The 14,025-nt window shown below is 36.3% G+C and overlaps 1 protein-coding gene across 2 annotated transcripts in view; it reads left to right on the top strand.

The window, feature by feature from the left end:
* USH2A (usherin) overlaps nucleotides 1–14,025 on the top strand; it is a 903,825-nt gene that overhangs the window by 236,474 nt on the left and 653,326 nt on the right. For both annotated transcript variants that reach the window (XM_070474523.1, XM_070474522.1), the window contains exons 18-19: nucleotides 1,094–1,263; nucleotides 6,009–6,153. In XM_070474523.1, the coding sequence (XP_070330624.1) occupies nucleotides 1,094–1,263; nucleotides 6,009–6,153 (315 nt within the window). The remainder of the gene's footprint in view (nucleotides 1–1,093; nucleotides 1,264–6,008; nucleotides 6,154–14,025) is intronic.

Here is a 14,025-nt window from a genome sequence, read left to right on the forward strand (position 1 = left end):
TTATAAGCAGTATGGTAAGGAAGGATGGTGAAAAGTTTTAATTTTTCTAAGCTATCATTACTCAAGCAAGTGAGATATTTTTAATCCTCCACCTCATTCTTTATATTATACACTTCAAGTTTCATGAGCCCTTAACAAAAAAAATACACTTTTGCTATGCTTTGAAGCTATAGATATCCAAAGAGACCCAAGCGCTGATTTAAATGGGATATGTTAGGATTGGGAAGGGTAAGGGGAACTTCAGGTTTGATGCCCAAGGGAATCATTTCATAAATAAAATGTCCATTGTGCTTGAGCATCTCTTAAGTGACTTCCAGCCATCTTGGCCAAATAATAGTGCCATGATAGCACAAGTGATGAGCCATGGCATTCTGGAAGGGGAAAATCAAGGTCAGAAAAGAAAAGTAATGGATGAAATAGCAATACTGGACCCTCATAATCATATGGGTCACTGGCTAATGAAAGTGTGATGAGGTCCTTTGATAATACACCTTTGGTTAGCACATTTAAAATCTATATTAAGATCTCAAGGATGGTAGGTAGAGAATGTATGTATGTACATCCCTGAACATTTCTATCAAGATTTATTGAAAACTTTTCAAATTTCTTTGGGGTTATTTAGAACATTTTCAATTTTCCTCTTTCTAAAGAGTAATATTCTCCAAGAAGTTCAGTGAAATACTTATGTATATAAGAAATCCAATATGTCACTAGGCATTGTTCTGAAGTTTGTGGACTGAGACATATTCTGTTTTGTGGTTTTTCCTTTTAAAGACTTCATACAACTTATGATTTCCTCCCCCATTACCTACTAGTTTTCTTTGTGAACACAGGTCAATTCCTATTTTTATTTTGTAAATGGAAAATATCTTTGTTAGTAATGTGAGGTAGAGGACATGCTTGAAGATGTATTTTTTAAGTGAGTAGTTTTTTATATACATACCAGCATATTCTTTGATTTTTAAAATTAGAGTATTATGTAAGGAATGTGATGTTTCTGAAATTCTTAATAGGATAGACTTGTGATTTCAGCTTGAAAACCTGTTAATGTGACATTCACTGTTTTGGCTGTTACTACTGTTGTCGTTAACAGCGCCTGTATTTGTGATGCCGCCTTCAGTCTCCGCACTGTCTCCTTACTCGCTCAATGTATCCTGGAAGATGCCACCGGACAGTGCAGCAAGAGGAAAAGTTGTGGGGTACAACATCAGTATGATTTCTGAACAGTCACCTCAGTGGTCTCAGCCAGTGGTGGTTCCACAGGTACTGTTACTTCCAATTCATGTCCTTCTAGAATTGGATTATGTCTTTGTTTTTAGAGTTTCTGCATTGCAGAATTCTGGCAGAATTTTCACCTATACAATCCTTAAGTGGGGAATTTTTTCTTAACATATTATGTATACAAGGGTCTAAATATATCACTTATTTTTTTCTAGTATAAATGGAAATAATCTGGGTATAATTTTGTTTCATAAAGTCCGCTTTTTCTACTTAGCATATATCCTCAAGTATCTTTCAAGAGGTTGACATTCAGTAGCTGTGTACTATTGTATTGTTTACGTATACAATAATGATTCAACCAATGCACAATCAATTGATATGTATATTGTATGAATTCTTTTGGAAATGCAAATAACAGTGATAAGAACATTTTATATGTACATTTGTATATTTCAAATTCCTAAGAAAACTTTCTGAGGGATGCAGTTTATTTACAGCTTATAGCAAAGATTATGAACATTTCATGGTTTAGGATATGTCGTGACATACTGCTTACTAGTGGGTCATCTCCAGTCAGCAGTAATGAGAATAATGATCATAGGTAACAGTTACTGAGGCTTTACTTTGTACATATACTAAATCATGATATGTATAACAATCCTGGAAGATGAGAAGCTCTTGTTACTCTCCATGATATGGTGTGGCCAGTGTCCTTTTTATCAGCACAAGGGTCAGTTCAGTCTCTCAGTCATGTGTGACTCGTTGCAACCCCATGGGCTGCAGCACATCAGGCCTCCCTGTCCAACACCAGTTCCCGGAATTGACTCAAACTCATGTCCATTGAGTCAGTGATGCCATCCAAACATCTCATCCTCTGTTGTCCCCTTCTCCTCCTGCCCTCAATCTTTCCCAGCATCAGGGTCTTTTCAAATCAGTCAGTTCTTTGCATCAGGTGGCCAAAGTATTGGAATTTCAGCTTCAGCATCCGTTCTGCCAATGAATATTCAGGACCGATTTCCTTTAGGATGAACTGGTTGGATCTCCTTGCAGTCCAAGGGACTTTCAAGAGTCTTCTTCAACACCACAATTCAAAAGCATCAATTCTTCAGCCCTCAACTTTCTTTAGAGTCAAACTCTCACATCCATACATGACTACTGGAAAAACCGTTGCTTTGACTAGATGGACCTTTGTTGGCAAAGTAATGTCTTTGCTTTTAATATGCTGTCTAGGTTGGTCATAACTTTTCTTCCAAGGAGCAAGCGTCTTTTAATTTCATGGCTGCAATCACCATCTGCAGTGATTTTGGAGCCCAAAAAAATAGTCTGTCACTGTTTCCCCATCTATTTGCCATGAAGTGATGAGACTAGATGCCATGATCTTAGTTTTCTGAATGTTGAGTTTTAAGCCAACTCTTTCACTCTCCTGTTTCTCTATCTTCAAGAAGCTCGTTAGTTCATCTTCACTTTCTGACATAAGTGTGGTATCACCTGCATATCTGAGGTTATTGATATTTATCCCCCCAATCTTGATCCAGCTTGTGCTTCATGCAGTCCAGTGTTTCTCATGATGTACTCTGCATATAAGTTAAATGAGCCGGGTGACAATATACAGCCTTGATGTACTCATGTACTCCTTTCCCAATTTGGAACAAGTCTGTTGTTCCATGTCCAGTTCTGTTACTTCTTGACCTGCATCCAGATTTCTCAGGAGGCAGGTCAGGTGGTCTGGTATTCCCATCTCTTGAAGAATTTTCCACAGTTTGTTGTTATCTGCACAGTCAAAGGCTTTGGCATAATCAATAAAGCAGAAATAGATGTTTTTCTGGAATTATCTTGCTTTTTCAATGATCTAAAGGGTGTTGGCAATTTGATCTCTGGTTCTTCTGCCTTTTCTAAATCCAGCTTGAACGTCTGGAAGTTCACGATTCATGTACTGCTGAAGCCTGACTTCGAGAATTTTGAGCATTACTTTGCTAGCATGTGAGATGAGTGCAATTGTGCAGTAGTTTGAGCATTCTTTGGCATTGCCTTTCTTTGGGATTGAATAAAAACTGACCTTTTCCAGTCCTCTGGCCACTGTTAAGTTTTTCCAAATTTGCTGGCATATTGAGTACAGCACTTCCACAGCATCATCTTTTAGGATTTGAAATAGCTCAACTGAAATTCCATCCCCTCCCCTAGCTTTGTCGTGATGCTTCCTAAGGCCCACTTGACTTCAAATTCCAGGATGTCTGGCTCATCAGAATTGTGGTCATGGGGTCTGGACACAGCATATTATTCCTTCTGGCTATTACTCATAGTATAATATTCTATTCCAAGAAAGTAAAATTAAAAAAAAAAGCATAGTTTATAAAACATGTCCCAGAAATCAACTTGTTTTGATTCCATTTTTACCAATTACTAGGCATATCTCACATCTCTGTGCTCGAGATTTCACAAATTTGTTAAATGCAAAAGCAGTTTCTGCTCATCTATAGTTCATGTGGAGCTTAAAAAACTAGTTGCAGTGGCTCTTCTTGTTGCAGAACGTGGGCTTCAGTAGTGCACACACTGGCTCCGTAGTTGCAGTCCCCGGGCTCTGGAGCAGAAGCTTTAGTCGTTGTGGTGCATGGGCTTAGCGGCTCCGCAGCGTGTGGGATCTTCTGGGTCCAGGGATCGAACCCATATCTCTTGCATTGGCAGATGGATTCCAACCACTGAGCCCCACGGAAGTCCCCTTTATTTGTTTAAAGTCTTTCTTGTGTGTGTGGCAGAATTAAAATCAGGATATAGATATGTCACTTTATTTTCTTTCTTGTACCCGCTCCTGCAAGCATTCCTTCATATATTCAAGAAAATTAAATCACAAGTGGCAAAGTCAAATATTTTTTTTTTTACATTCTCAACAATTAAATTTATATCTACACTGACCCAAATGTGTGTCATTATAATCTTGATAAATAAATAGCCAAATTTTCTGGGAAAAGCCTACTGTAAAAAATAATGGTTAAAGGATCTTTCCCTAAGAATGTGGCAGAAGACATTTATAGAAGCGGTGATGTTATCATTGTAGGATTTTAAGCTTTGACAAAGTTCTTCACACTCCTTAAAAATTAATCCCCCCCAAAAGTTTTCAATTAAATATATCCTTTAACACTTGTTAAGATGATTATGTATACATGGTAAAGACACAGTTTATCTGAGTGATAATTTTACATGCCCCAAGCTCTAGGATAAATGTCTTTGAAAAATCACGTAATTTCTATTAACAATATGTAGAGAAGTAAAATTTAATCAAAATTAATATTAATCCACATTTTCTCTTTATTACATTTCATTATGTGTTCTTGCAACAGAGAATACTTTGTTTAAAAAGATACAACTTAAAATTAAATACTTTAATGTATTTTATTTTAAGAACAATTGCATTTTCTAGAAAATCTACATTAAATTCTATCAGAATTGTTCTAAATAGGATAAATTTTATAGCAATATTAAGTAAGTTTTAATCATTTCCAAGTTTTTTTTTTGGGGGGGGACTTTAAATCACATTGCACAAAACAAAAAAATTTATATCTTCGAAACCTAAGTGCCATTTTGAAACTAGAAAAAGGATTAGTGAAGCAGTGTTTGCTGTTTTTCTGATTTATAAATGTATTGAAGGAAGTGGTATTAATGTTTTTACATTTTCTAGATTTTTAGAAATTTTAAATCACTTTTATTTCTGAAAAATGTTATGTTAACAATGTAATTTATATTCTAATCACACTGCTTTTGAGAACTACTCAGCTTATGAAAATTTAAAGTCAATACTCAGGCATATAATCCAAATGAATTTTATTGTACTCCTAAAGGGAAAACAAAATCTGGAAATTGACTTCATATGTAACTAATATTTAGTTATATGTAGTATTTATATGTATGGAAGATTATTTGATATACTGTTGTCAGTATCTCTTGGAAAAATAGTTTGTGCTCATGTGTGCTGTCAGACTGTTGGTTAATGACTTTTTTCTGAATATAATCACCAGGGGCCTTTGTATCTATAGACTAAGCAAATTTACATGGTTGCTTTTGATCAGTTTTAGTTATATTGACAGACTAGCCCTTGGTGATGATTGTTTAATTATTTGTTTATGGGCCATAGAGTCTCCTTTGCTCATATCTGGTATTTTCACTTGAAATTGTGTGATAAAGACAATATTTTCCCAAAAAAGTAACCGTTTGATCAATATGCTTACACTTAGTTTACAAGAAAGGCAATCGAGAATTGACTTCATGTGGATGCTCAGTAATCTTTCCTTTTTTCTCCTCTTCCTTCCTGAGGGTTTCTTTCTTTCTTTTTTTTATGAGCAAATGATGGGATTGATTTAACGACATGATGACATTTTTCTGTACCAGCTCCATCAGCTAGCATGTGGACATTACTGCACTGGGTTCATCTTGGCCAAGCCCTGTGGTTTTATTTGGACTTTTTCACAATAACAATGAGAGTGTCACCATTCTTTATCTCTACTGTCGGTGACAAGAGCCACACCACCACGCTGCTTTATGAGGCAATAACTCGGTTTCCTCATTTATCCACTCAGGAACTGGATTATTACCTCATAAAACAGTGTGATTGTACAATTATCAATTAAATCCTAGCTTGTTGAGTCCCTTCAAAAAGAAATTCCTTTTCTTAATTGTGGTTGGCAGTAATTCCCTCTGTTGGAATTTCTGGAAATTTGCTTCTCTAGCTTATATTTTTCACAATAGAAATCTATTACCTGACTTTTCTTTTTTGTTTGTTTTTCCTTACCTTGCAGGCATTGTACACTGCTAAATCCCAAGAACTATCTTATATTGTAAAAGGACTAAAACCTTATAGGATATACAACTTTACTATTTCTCTCTGCAATTCAGTTGGCTGTGTGACCAGTGCTCCAGAAGCAGGACAGACTTTAGCATCAGGTAAGCAAGTTTTAGTGGACGTGTAAAAGATATCGTGTGTTTATAAAGAAAACACCTACAAAGCTCAATAGCGTCTCTAGTTTGGTCTTAATATTTGTCTTTTCAGCTTTCTCTTGCTCCCTCATAAACTCCAGTTGCTATTGACCTTGACATAGTTGAACAGAAAAATAAATTTAAGAGCCTGGAGGATTCCTGAGTTTCTGTGTCATAATAAATATAATTAGATGCAGAGTGATTCTAGGACTCAGCCACCACCTTAAGTCCTAAAGGTGTCCCAACAATCGTTAGAAGTATTCAGGAGGCTTCTTGTGAGGATTCGGAATGCTTCTCCTCTCCATCTTAACTCTTCGTGTGGGATTGGGTTTACCCACTCCTGCCGCATGGAGCTAACAGCAGACATCCAGAAATTAGTAGGCTGCCCTGGTGTCATATTTTGCCTTTATTGGATAGGCAGTAGTGTTCTTATTATCTGTTTATTATAAATATAAAATTCCTAGGTGCATAAAATTGAAATAAAAAACTTATTATCAAGTATAATCTTAGTAGGAGATGGCTTGTATAATTTTTTGTTTGCTTCACTTAGAATAAATTAAGTTCATACAAACTTGATTACATGTATTATTAACACCTATATAACCCAATTACTTACAAGTTAAGATTTTTTTCAAATCAGTTTTTCTGTCAGCATCCAACAAGGCTTAGTTTCCTGGCACTCTTTAAGGAAATGTCCAGATGTGAAGAGGTTATGAGATTTCTAGCAAACATATTTAGGTATGAAAATATTCCTCAGGCCTTCTTTCTTACTGTTTCCATATAAAGTTCCATTATTTTTGTTATATTTTGTTTTAGTTCTGGGAAACTTGTTTGGCCCAAATTATTTTATATTAATATACAATAAATATCAAATATAGCAAGTAATTTTTCTTCAAATTTTCTGTCAGCAAGGAAGTCTCCAAAGTTTCAAGAAATTATGTTTTATTATCTGCATGAGTGAACTCTGTGTTTTTCACATATTTAACCTACATGTACAAATATATATGGAGTACCTAGCTTGAACAAAACACCATTTTCCTGTAAGACTGTACATTTATTTATTTTTATATATTATGTTATTAGAGAGCTACAGAGTGTGGATAATAGTATCTGTCTCCTTTAGGAAAAATGATATAACTGGGTAATGAGAACAAAAATTAAAGGAGTAATCAGTCCTGAGGGCCAAAGAAAGTGAAAACAGAAGCCACGTGAGCTGAAGATTGGCCCGAGGCCTAGTGGAAGATAAAGGGACCCCGATCATGTGCTTAAGCAGAACTGAAATCACAGCTTTTTAGGGCTTTAAAACATTTAAAAGTCATCTGGAGTGACCATCTCACCAATATTAATACATCTCTGGCAACATTCCTTCCAAGTGTTTGTCTGCCATGTGTTTGATCCTTTGGGGGTAGAGAAACTACCACTTCTCCAGCAAATCAGACCATGTGTAGTGACCTCTTTGAAAAGGCAATTTTCAGACTGATAATGACCAAAATATTTCCTTCTGGTTTCTATTGAACATTCTCCTTCCAATCCCTTGGGGGCTGCCCTCACTCTAATTCATATTCCTCATGACATCACTTCCAATAACATCTTCAATAATAATACCCCCACCCAAGTCTTCTTTCCTTCAGGCTGTGTACCAAACTACCTCCCATCTGCACTTTACATGCTCCAGTTTGTGACACTGTTAGGACAGGCTCTTTCCTCTAGATGAGATCTACTCTTGTCTTTTCATAGACACAACCTGAAAGAACTGAATGGGGACATGCTGGTCCCTAGAGACTAGACGGAACCTGGAGATAGAAAGCAAAAAGCAGGGAAGATGTGTGTAGAATGGCATCCTTCCTGCTTAAAGCACCAGTGATTACATCTGTGTGAATATCGTCCTCAGTGGTTTCAGCAAGAGTTCCTGTGACGTGGAACTCACTCCCTCCCACTGCTCTTGTTTTAGTCTCTGGTGAGGATGCTTGAGGCCACTCTCTCTACTGGAAGATGAATGGAGTAGAACTCATCTAAGCTCTCTCAGCATTCTCTCTCTGCCTCTTTTATCTGTGAGAACAGAACTTGGAAACTTCTCGTATTCTCTGAAAGCCACGAGATGCACAAGTTCATTGACTTTTTCAAATAAGAGTTTACTCACTCATCTAAGGGAAAAATGATAAGCCAGAATGCCATGACTTGAATTTGGGCTCTGCCATCTACTACCTTTATGACCTTGAGTAAACTGCATAATCTCTGTGCCTTTGTCTTCCAAATTACAAATAAGGATACCCTGTATTTTAGTGTTCTCCTGAGGAAAAGAGTGAATACATGTTAAATATTTAAGGCAGTGTCTAGCACAAAGTCAAAACAAATTATTTCTATCAAGATTTTTGTTATAACTATTACATAATCTTTTTATTAGTCACAGTGTGTTATAGAATTTCTGTTATCAAAGTCATGAAGTTTTACTTTGCAACCTTGTTTCCATAACATTTTAACATAAATGTAACAATGGAGAGTCCTAAAATTGAGGCTTGAATGACAAAAGTAAGCTGTAGGGGATTAACATTGAAAAGCATCAGTTTTCATCTCTGTGAAGAGCATGTTGTCCTGAATTATGACATGTATTTCTAGATTTTGATCAAAAACTGCACATTTCAAATTTGTTGTTCACAATATAAAATTAATAAGGTGCCATACCATACCATTGCTGTTTTGTTGTGAATGCTCGATTGAGTAAGTTTCTATTAAGGTTCTAATTTCAGGCATTAGAAAGTGGGGTGAGTTCTAATAGAAACCATTCATGCCTTAATGTTGTCTGTATTAAGATGTTGACATATAACAGGTAGGATTAACACCTTGGGGGAAAGGATAAAAGAAAGCTATTGGAACAGAGAATATGAGATAGGTGACTGATTTAGCAGATTGGGAAATCATGTCAGGTTAAATGGCATTTGAGGTGGACTATAAATAATTGGTAAGGATGTTTGTAGATATTTTTTGAGTTTATATCATGTACTTGTTGCTGTTTCAGATGCTGTTCCATACTGACATGATGAAAGCTGGGGATTATGATGATTTCTCTGTCAGTAGAGTAGAGTATAGTATAGATTAGAAGAGAATGTGGAAATAGAGTCTGGTAGGCATTCCAAGGAGGCTCCCCTGGGGGCTCAGCAGTAAAGAATATTCCTGCCAGTGCAGGAGATTTGGTTCAATCTCTGGTCTGGGAAGATCCCCTGGAGAAGGAAATGGCAACCCACTCCAGTATTCTTGCCTGGGAAATCCCACGGACAGAGGAGCCTGGCAAGCTACCGTCCATGGGGTCAAAAAGAGTCGGATATGACTTAGTGGCTAAAACAGGACATTCTAAAAAAGTCATGAGAAAGTAAATTAGATAAATAGAAAGAAATATTAGAAGCATGAAATGGAATGCTTCAAGGAAAAGAAATCCACAGGTTAAGAAGAGGGAGGAACTGAAGATGATAGTAAATATCCTAGACCTTGGTGATGCCACTGAATGTAATGCAAAAAAAACTGAAGAAAGACCATATGGGAGAAATAAAGCCATGAGTTTCAGTTTAATTATTTGATCAAAACATATCCATAACAATTATAACCAGCCAACAGCAGAAAATGCAAATCTGGAGCTTAAGAAGGATGTAAGTTTTATAATTGTCTGCATATAAAAGGAGGTAAAACTATGGATAGTACTATATTAGTGAAGGCAGAGAAAATACAAAAGAAAAGTTTACACCTCAGTGAATGCTCACATTCTGGGAGAAAGAGAAAAGGAAAAATTAAAGAAACAGAGACATGGTCAGAGTTAGGTATAGAATCTAGAAACATCACTATTCAAAAAGTCAAGGGCAGAGAGAATTCTAGAAGGAGAATGTCAGTAGAGTCACAGAGGTAGGGAAAGGGAAAGAAATGCAAGATACAAGGAATGTAGGGTCATTGATGATCCCCTGGGCAGCACTCTGATTAGCATAGTCAGAGCAAAAGCTGGGAAGTAAAAAAAGTAAACAGTTGCAAAAGATGGTAAGTTTTAAATGTGTAGCTTTTTGTTCTTTGCCAAAATGTTCCTTCTACTCAGTTTCCATAAAAGTTTTGTTCACATGTGAGATCCTTTCTTTTCTGAGAGAAAAATTAGTATTTTTCTGGGAAAATTTTTATTTCCTAGTCTCTTTATTTAATTTATCTTGTCAGAACTCTATGACTTTTCATCTGCCAGACAGGGAATGAAGTCACTTACATGACAAAAGTATGGAAAATAATTTTTGCTTGCCACTTGATTTGTGGTAAAATGCATTGTTTTCAGAAGTGTTTAGGCCAGGGAAAATGGACTTGTTTGTAATAGAATATAAGGAAAACCCCAGAAATTACAGATCCAATATCCTTCTTGCTTCCTTTGTTTTCAGTAGATAAATAGGGTATTTTTTTTTTAATTTTCCTAGGATTAAATGTCTGTGTAACTGATAGATTTTAAGTCATAGAAATAAACAATGAGAAGGTCAGTGCTTTTGAATGGTCAACAGATTTGTTGCAGGAAAGGAATAAAAGTTGACTCGCAGCACTTTGACTCTTCTTGCTTTGTCTCTTCTAGTAATAAAATTATGGTTTGGAGGGTACATAATTCCAATAGATTTGTGGGAAATTTAACTCTTAAGTCTAAATGTAGTTCATGTGAGTGAGTTGCCAAGGATCAGAACAACCATTTAAAAACTTTGAAAAAGAGCACCGTAAATTGGAAGTAGTATTCAGCTTTTCTGAAGCACTGAATCATGAAAATATGTTTTTTCCTTAAACCTCAGTCACAGAAATAAAAAAGATACTTGTTAGATATGTCTGTTTCATTAAAAAGCTTGAGAATTGTAATTTGCTCTCTTTCAAGTATTTTTTCGATTAGACGTATCATTAGAATTGGCACGTTTCATCCAAAATGTTTATCACTGCTCCTTTAGTTTTGGTGCCCATGAACAGTGCCAGAACTGATTTGAGAGAGGTACTCTCCCAGGAGCAGCTGCAACTCTATTGCAAAATCTTCGAGAAAGTGTGATGGGCGGCTTTGGAGTTGCTTCTGGGTTTATATGGGTCATGATCTGACAGACTGGGCCCTTAGAAGCTTCTAATCCTTTTCTTTAAGATTACCCTTTTAATCTAATAACTTTGTACATTTCCATCCTTTGTGAATTAAGTACAAATTAAACCTTCCTTCAGAGAAATTCCTTTTGGAGATCCATTCCTGGAGGAACGATGTCCTATTTCCTTTACCCATCATAAATTGACCTCTACACTACAAGCTTAGAAGTGCCCATTTCCCATTAAGCAAGTAATTAGTGGTGCATTAAGTTTCCTGTCTGAATCCATCCAAAGTAGAATGTATGGGTTGTTTGCTGCTGGGTTGAAAACACACATTGTTTTGTATGCAGGTACATAAGTCTTTTCATTGTGAATAGGACCCAGAGTGATTAAACAAGCACTCTTAATATGTTAATTTATAATTTTAATTACAACAATCTTGTATATATAGTCATTAGTGAATACTAATATAAATATTTTTCTATCTTTTTATTCATAATGCATAAACCAATCATCCAGTTACTTCTCTGAGGTTGCCTGTTTTTGTTTCATAATACAATCTTTGTTCTTAGTTATGAATGCATTTTGTTCGTTCCTGTCTTGAATAATCCCTCATTAAGCTAGTCACTTTCTGCTCCATGCTAAAAAGGAAAAATTATCATGCAAATGTGGCACGCCATATTAAAAAGCACATTACCAAACACTTTTGTTGCTGTCCTTCAATTAGTTTCCCTTCTTTGAATTTAATTCCATTTGTTGTTCAACTACCAACTTGATGTATGGACTCATGAATCTCAGGCTGCTGCCAAGAAAGTGGGGGAAAAAAAAATCAAAGCCTCTTCGAAGAGCTGCGGAGGCGAGCTGAAATGAATTTGCTTCACCTTTGACAAGAACACTTGAACAGCAGTGAAATCCTCTGCTGATTCAACTTGGCTAATTATCCAATTATTTATTTCAAGAATAAAGGCTCTGTTTTACAATTAGAGAAGTGTAAGGCAATCTGAGAAATTTGGTAATGACAGCTGACTTAAGTCACTTCTAAGATAAACAGTATCTATGCAAACTTGTCTCACCCACTGTTTTTAGGCAGCCGTTCTCACGTCTTAGCATCAGGGAAATCCTGAGAGTACGAGGAAGGGCTGGTTTTGTTTGTTTGTTTTGCTCTTTCAACAACAGAAATTATTTTGCACTTCTAACCACCATGTCAAATTTCCATGGCTCTCAAGCAGTGGTGAAGTTGTATTTCTCTTGATTAAAAGCTTTTGGTTCAAAGCAATACTTTTTAATTGCCTAATGATATAAGTCAGTTCTTAGGAAAGAACCGCACATTTAGGAGTTCATTTGCAATATAACTGAAAAATTCATTGCATGGCAGTAAAACAATTTACTGTTAATTACAAGGAGAAGAATTTGCTGCAGCATGCTCACAGATTGCCATGAATCATGCAGCACTCCTAGAGATTTATAACAGATGTGTAAGTGGGATGAATTAGCAGGGTTTAATAACAGAGACACAAATCATGCAGACTTCAAGGAGCTTTAATTGATATACTAGAATGTGACGGGCATGAATCACTCAGCCATTCAACAGCACTGTAACATATGGTCAGCTCAATATGCTGCATCTGAAATCGGTTGGTGAGTCGTTGGTTGTCCCATATGGTGGAAGCAATATATTTTTCATGATTCAAAAAATACATCCATTTTTTTAAAAGAAATTTGATTGCAAAGCATGTTTGTTATTGAACAGTCACTTGAATGCCAAACTGGGGTTTTTTTTATAATGATTTTTTTTTTTTTGACATGGCAGCTTCCCAAAATAAATAGCAGCTACTACTTGTAATACCAGATAGTTGGAGACGTTATGAGAACCAAATTGGTGCTTGTTGGCAGGCTTGATCCACAGTAAAACCTACAGAAGAGTTCAGCCGATGAGAGCTGTGATTGTTAGGGAAATCCTTCAGATTCTGGCAAAGCAAACCAAATGAAAGGGATGATGTCAGTCTCAGAGAAGTTCAGGAATGCCCAGATTTGCGATGAGAAGAGATGGAATTGAATGAGAGACCTTTACTTAGAAGGGTAGGAAGGTGACTGTGATAACACTGGAACCCATAGTGTAACAATTGGATACAACATTTAAAAAATCAACCTCTTAATTAAAGGTTCAGTCCTCTGGGAGCATTCTAAAAAAATCCTGGAAGAGCATCGCATCCGTGGTAGCACCAATCTCATGTTATTCCTAAATGATTATCTCAGTGTAGGAAAACAGGCAACGCTGGTGCAGACCGGGAGCTGGGAGGATGCAATATCTTTCTATGGAAGCTGGGACTTGGCAGCTTTGGACAAAGCTTGTGTAGTGTTAGTAAATCTGACAGACTTGAAAAAGGAATATTGCAGCCTTAGAACTGTGGCTGCCAGAATTTAATGTCAACAATTAAAATTTATTTTGATCCTTACCTACTGTTTATTACTGTTTGTATACACAACAGACCTTACTAATACAGACATGCACTATTAGATGGAATTACCATCTGTTCAGAGTGAAATGCTGGCATCTGTCTTAGATGCTAAAACTAAAATGATATTATTTCTAACAAAACAAAATTAACTGCTTTTTACTCACCAACTTTAATGTTGAATGTGTGCTGTGCCAAGGAAAAGGCTTGGTGATATGCTGTGTGATGACCTCTGTTGCTAGGTCTGTATTTAGATAAGTGACTTTCATGAGACCTCTGTTGACCTTTTCGGCATAGCAGAAATGGCGCGTGGCAATCACAC

This window comes from Odocoileus virginianus, chromosome 11 (assembly GCF_023699985.2).
Source record: "Odocoileus virginianus isolate 20LAN1187 ecotype Illinois chromosome 11, Ovbor_1.2, whole genome shotgun sequence".
NCBI classification, from domain to species: domain Eukaryota; kingdom Metazoa; phylum Chordata; class Mammalia; order Artiodactyla; family Cervidae; genus Odocoileus; species Odocoileus virginianus.